This window comes from Bison bison, unplaced genomic scaffold (assembly GCF_000754665.1).
Source record: "Bison bison bison isolate TAMUID 2011002044 unplaced genomic scaffold, Bison_UMD1.0 scf7180017864499, whole genome shotgun sequence".
Classification (NCBI taxonomy): Eukaryota; Metazoa; Chordata; class Mammalia; order Artiodactyla; family Bovidae; genus Bison; species Bison bison.
The window spans coordinates 9,195,661-9,202,421 of NW_011495058.1; the positions used below are offsets into that span (position 1 = coordinate 9,195,661).

The window sequence follows — 6,761 nt, forward strand, 5'->3', positions numbered from 1 at the left end:
CGGTGGCGGCTGCTGCTGCTGGAGTTGCTGAAGCTGCTGGAGCTGCTGGAGTTGGGAGTTCAGGGATGAGGTAGCTGCATGGAGAGAGAGCGAACGTGGAGTTGAAACGCACACGTGGAGTTGGAGTTGAAACAAACACGTGAACCTGAAACATACACGTTGAGTTGAACATACACCACCACACCGCTGGCTGTGGATTTGACAACCGGTCCCCTGCGAGCTGAGAAGGCTCTCCTTTAGAAAGTGTTAACCCTCATGCCCTGCAACTCCTTGATGTCTTAGAGGGTTTGGGGGCACTGGGAGTACGAGAGTCAGTTCTTGGGGAAATTTTAAAATTTAGGGAGGACCAGAGTGTAACACACCAGGCATTACATTCTAAGGGATAGAGCAGGTGCAAAACCAAGGGGATGGACTAGGAACAGAGGTAATTTTTAAGTAATTTCTCCCTCTCTTCCTTTCCATCCTGCTTGGGAAATACACTTAGACTTTCAAGGTCTGATTTAGATTTTTAAAGGTCAACTCGTTTAAATCTTTTTGGCAAATGCTTGAATGGAGTTAAGCACAGAAAGCTAAAGTGTGTGCAATCTCCTTTTCATCATCAGTGCCACTCATTGTGTAATTTCTACTTGCATCAGACCTCTGCTAACTTTCTTAGATATGTGAGTTTTGTTTCTACAGTGGTTTTTTTTTTTTAATTTATAGATAGTACATGCATCTCAGTTTTGCAGAATCAAAAGTCTCAGTCTGAACTTTTTGCCTGCTCGTTAAAAAGACGTGCATGTGTGTTTAGTCACCAAGTCACGTCTGACTTTTTGCAACCCCATGGACTGCAGCCTGGCAGGCCCCTCTGTCCATGGGATTTCCCAGGCAAGAATCCTAGAGTGGGTTGCCATTTTCTTCTCCAGGGGATCTTCCTGACCCAGGGATTGAAGTCACGTCTACTGTGTCTCCTGCATTGGCAGGCAGATTCTTTACCGTTGAGCCACCTTGGGAGTCCCACAGAGCCCCCCATACCAGAAGGGGTATAGTCAGCTGTGAACTGTGGTGACTAGTCACATTGGGACCTCAAAGACAGGCCAGCAACTGAGAGAAGGAAATCATCTTTCCAGATTTTCTTATTCTGTGAAAAGTAAGAGTTGGTAAGATAAACTGTCTTAACATTGAGCTCACTAACTTTGTTTTCATATGCCCATCTAGCCTTGAACAATTTCTCCAGCAGGAAATCAGTTTGGCTGAAGAATGGTCTAGAGAAAATTATTGCTACAAGTTCACTTTCTTCTTTGCCTGAATATCAGTCTGAAAGCGTTCCCATAAGCCTACAAATAAATGTAAGGAAACCATAGGCCTTGGCTTCTATGTTATTCCATTCCTCCCCCACTTAGAATTCATCAAGATTCCCAAAGGTAGTAGCTACTGTTTGCAACATTAAACTAGTTCCAATTTTAAAAAATACTTCTTAAAAATATATAGTGGCTCTATAAAGTGACATCATATACCTACCTTCATATGACAATGATGGTCTTGAAAAATATATGTACATGAAACCCTACGTTGAGCACACCTGAAGAAATTTCTCTGTAAAGAAGTCAACTAGTGACTATTTTTGTAAAGTTAAGAATCGTTTTGTAAAATATAAACACCAACTAGGTACCAGTGCTGTTCTGATAATAGGTAGGATTTAACAAGGGGACATAGTCCTGCCTTTAGGCAGTTTATAGTGGATTTGTGGAGGTAAGAGGAACTTATAAGAAATGATCAGGCTTGGGATGCCTATTATAATCTTGCTAATGGTAAGTGCTTGATATACATCAATTGGTTGTCTAAATGGTCAACAGTGTGAAAATTGACCAAAAGGGCCAGGAGAATGAGGAGAGTGGTTCCTTTGTGGGCTAGAGAGGCTAAGGCAGTGTTCATGGGGGATGTGGAATGAGGGCAGAGAGGGCTCAAGAGAGTGAATTCTACACCTGGACGGGAGGATATTCCAGGCAGGAATACACTCAGATGACAGCATGACTTAGGTGATGTTTCTGAAGGACAATGTGGAGAATGAACTGCCTGAAACAGAAGCTTTGATGATTTTAGACCTTAGAGTGGTGGAAACCTGAGTTTGAACGTGGTGGAAACGTGGATCATTCCCAATTCACCTCTGGTATAAGTCAGATTTTAAATATAATCAGGTTTATTTAAAGCAAGGCATAGCTATACTGATGAAATGATAGTTTGCTGTTTCCCAGGGGCATCAAATACCTTTTTTTTTTTTTTGCTCTCAGGTACATGGAGAGCTTCCATGTTGGACCGGTGGGGATGACAAATGTCCCCCTGGGTCAGTGAGTTACTCTAGGTCTGTTCAAACACTCAGACCAGTGTGTGTCCTGCCTGTGATGTAAATGCAGAGTACTCTGGGACTCTACCAGTAGAGACAACATGTGAGAGAGAGGGCTGGAAAATACCCGGTCAAGGGGAACTCTGAATTTTCGGCTCAATTTTGCTTTGAATCTAAAACTGCTCTAAAAACTAAAGTCCATATTAAAAAAAAAATACCCATTTATAAGAACTTTAAAAGAATGATCTGATTTTGCTGTTTCCCCCTCTCCTTGCTCCTATTGTACAAAGCCATGTTTTATTGAAGACCAGGGAGCCCAGCTCAGTTATGACCCCTGGGATCTTCTGTAATCCGGAGGGGGCTAGATCTCTCCTTTTGTGGAGTTAGAGACTTAGGAAACCTGATTGCATCTGGCCTCCTGCCAGATTCAAATCAAGCCTGTCCTGATTTCTTTCAGGGTAGGGGGCATATATGTCAGTGCTTATTTTCATGGTTGACTTAAATACCATACTGTTTCATTTTGGTTAGAAAATCATTTATCTAAATCAGTGTTTGAAAACAGGAAAGACTGGGAAATATTGGCAGATAGATATTGGCAGACAGGTAGGTGCAGCAGACCCTAACCTACTAATGAGACGTGGGTCCCAAATGTGTCTTTGCTTCTTGATGTTGGTGAGTTCACGTTGCTTGGCTATTTCTTCCCTGTAATCCACACCCTCCCTGGAAAGGCATTAACCTAAACTAAACCTTTGAGTTACATCAACTAATTTGGCATCTGCAAGCCAGGAATGATGGACAGTAAACTATGTTCAGGTACGTACTGGACGCAAAGGAAAGTATGAGGGGGCTGTACAAGAATGTAATTCTGGTCTCAAAAATGCCAAAGGCACATACACAATGATATGAAAAAAATAGGAAAGAAATACTAAAATATGGAGCCTCTAAATGGCTCATTGTGTAAAGCACACAGGTACAGACATAAGTTAGGAAAATAAAGAGAATGTTTGCAGATAAAATGATGATTGTTGGGTGATTCTATACTTTGGTTCTATGCATAGCAATTTAAAGATTTTATTTTCTTCCCTGATATTTATGTCCTTTAATGATTATTTCCTCTATGCCTGGTTACTATACACTCCATGGGCCAAAGTTAAATGTAAAATTTAACTACAGTAACAGTAGATATGGAAGAACTTAAAGAGATGCACAAAAATTTATATTAGGATGTTTTAAATTTTAAAAACTTACAATTTTGAAAACAAAACACACAAAAAAATTCCATCAAGAAATCCCCTGGTGGTCCAGTGGTTAGAACTCTGTCCTCTCACTGCTGAGGGTGTGGGTTCAACCCCTGGTTGAGGAACTAAGATCCTGAAAGCCTGGTGGTGCAGATTTAAAAAAAAAAAATTCTATCAAATTTTGACTTTTCTAGAGAGAAAGCAGTAAGACAAGACCAGTGGGTCAGAACTTCCTAAATAAATAATTTAATAAGACAAAGAAGTCTAGAAGCTTGCACCTCTCCATTTGTTCAGTTACTATGTATCAACTGTAAATTAGAAAAAAAAAAGTCTTCTTTAGGATCTTTGATAAAAATGTTCTCAGGAAACCACGCACATAAAAAAAGCTATTCCACAGAGGCAACAGAACTATCCTGGATGGGCTTTACATACAATTACTTCTGAAGCAGGGAAATGGAAAGGAAATTTGGCCCATGAGCATGGCCATGAATGATTCGGGAGAAATACAAATGTCTCTTGTACTTTGCAAGGTACTCAAACACCTTGGGATCACTGAAAGTGGAATGGGACTCAAACGCTAAAGGTTGTGTGATTCTTAGCAACACGCTCACCTTTGTTAACACAAAGTGCAACTCAAGACTATTATAATCATTCTAGTTGGGGGCTCAGTATCAGCATTTTCTGGGACTATCAAGTTAAGGGATCTTTGGGCATGGTTGGCAAACTGGAGGCTTGGGTTTGAGAATATGCTGGGAAGGATTACAAGCTCCCAGCATGGCTGGGACCTGAGTCACCTCATAGCAATATGTTTTCAGAGGTGAGAGGACCGGTGCTAAGGAGGAAGGAAGCAGGAAGGATTTATCTCCTGCAAGAGACCAGGAATCCTGCAAAGTGTGATGGTAATGGCTGTTCGAAAAAGCAAGAGAGTTCCAGAGAAACATCTATTTCTGCTTTATTGACTATGCCAAAGCCTTTGACTGTGTGGATCACAATACACTGTGGAAAATTCTGAAAGAGATGGGAATACCAGACCACCTGACCTGCCTCTTGAGAAACCTATATGCAGGTCAGGAAGCAACAGTTAGAACTGGACATGGAACAACAGACTGGTTCCAAATAGGAAAAGGAGTACGTCAAGGCTGTATATTGTCACCCTGCTAATTTAATTTATATACAGAGTACATCATGAGAAATGCTGGGCTGGAGGAAGCACAAGCTGGAATCAAGATTGCCAGGAGAAATATCAATAACCTCAGATATGCAGATGACACTACCCTTATGGCAGAAAGTGAAGAAGGACTAAAGAGCCTCTTGATGAAAGTGAAAGAAGAGAGGGGAAAAGTTGGCTTAAAGCTCAACATTCAGAAAACTAAGATCATGGCATCTGGTCCCATCACTTCATGGCAAATAGATGGGGAAACAGTGCAAACAGTGGCTGACTTTATTTTGTTGGGCTCCAAAATCACTGCAGATGGTGATTGCAGCCATCAAATTAAAAGATGCTTACTCCGTGGAAGGAGAGTTATGACCAACCTAGACAGCATATTAAAAAACAGAGACATTAGTTTGTCAACAAAGGTCCATCTAATCAAGGCTATGGTTTTTCCAGTGGTCATGTATGGATGTGAGAGTTGGACTCTAAAGAGGGCTGAGCGCTGAAGAATTGATGCTTTTGAACTGCGGTGTTGGAGAAGACTCTTGAGAGTCCCTTGGATTGCAAGGAGATCCAACCAGTCCATCCTAAGGGGAATCAGTCCTGAATATTCATTGGAAGGACTGATGTTGAAGCTGAAACTCCAATACTTTGGCCACCTGATGCGAAGAGCTGACTCATTTGAAAAGACCCTGATGTTGGGAGAGATTGAAGGCGGGAGGAGAAGGGGATGACAGAGGATGAGATGGTTAGATAGCATCACCAACTCAATGGACATGAGTTTGGATAAACTCCGGGAGTTGGTGATGGACAGGGAGGCCTGGCGTGCTGTGATTCATGGGGTTGCAAAGAGTCGGATACGACTGAGCAACTGAACTGAACTGAACTGAATGGCCATTCAGGCCCATTCTGAGTACAGTCCCCTGGTGCAAGCCTAGTCCTACGGAAAGAAAGAGCAAAGGGTAACCTTGAACTTGCTGAGGGCAAGAAGCCAGATGCCAAGGACCGTATACTCTATAGTTGCATTTATATGGAATGTGCAGAATAGGCAAATCCACAGAGGCAGAAAGCAGGTTAGTGGTTGCCAGGGGTGAGAAGGGGGAGGCCTGGAGAGTAACTGCTCCTGGGGATGGGGTTCTGGCTGAGGGTGATGAAAAAGTTCTAGAATGAGATAGCACTGAGGGCTAGACAACATGGTGAATGTGTTTAATGCTACTGAGTTGTACACTTTAAGATGGTTAAAGTGGCAAATTTTATGCTATGTTTATTCTACTACTACTACAACAATAACAACAGTAATAATAAATAGCTGTTTCTCCATATATATACCCTGGAGACCAAGCAAGGGGTTCCCAGATGGTGCTAGTGGTAAAGACCCCGCCTGCCAATGCAGGAGACACAAGAGATGTGGATTCGATCCCTGGGCTGGGAAGATCTCTGGGAGGAGGACATGGCAACCCGCTGCAGTATTCTTGCCCTGGAGAATCCTCGTGGGCAGCGGAGCCTGGTAGGCTACAGTCCATGGGGTCACAAAGACTTGTACACGACTGCAGTGACTTAGCACACGATCAAGCCACATTGCTCTTGGACCCCACAAGGGAGGAGAACAATCCTTCTCTCCTCTGTGTGGCTGTGCAGTCCCTAGGGCTATGCCTGGCAGAGCAGAGGGAGAGATACGGGCAGGGCTGCAGGATGCCCCGCAGCTTTGGGAGGGAAGTGCTGAGTCCACTGAAGATGGAGAGGCACAGGCTGGCAGTGGGGAAAACGGATTGCTGTCAACATGGACGGTGAGTTCAGTCCTGGGCGCACCCAAGACACCCCTCTAGAAATGTCGAAGCTAGACTCTGAGCTGGCGGAGAACAGTGATGGCTATTTGGGTTCAAAATAAGACAGAGCTTCCTAGCTTGAAAAGCACTTTCATTTAATATGGATAAATTAACTTTTTAGGAACAACTTTATGAATAGGTAATATCACTGCCATGTTAAAACTGTAGAACCTGGGCTCAGAAAGTTTAAATGGCCTGCCTGAGTTCAGCTGACAGGTGCT

General features: G+C 42.9%; 1 protein-coding gene across 1 annotated transcript in view; it reads right to left on the bottom strand.

Moving 5' to 3' along the window:
- POU6F2 (POU class 6 homeobox 2) overlaps positions 1-6,761 on the bottom strand; it is a 389,753-nt gene that overhangs the window by 121,789 nt on the left and 261,203 nt on the right. The window contains exon 4 of the mRNA XM_010829123.1: positions 1-74. Within this exon, the coding sequence (XP_010827425.1) occupies positions 1-74 (74 nt within the window). The remainder of the gene's footprint in view (positions 75-6,761) is intronic.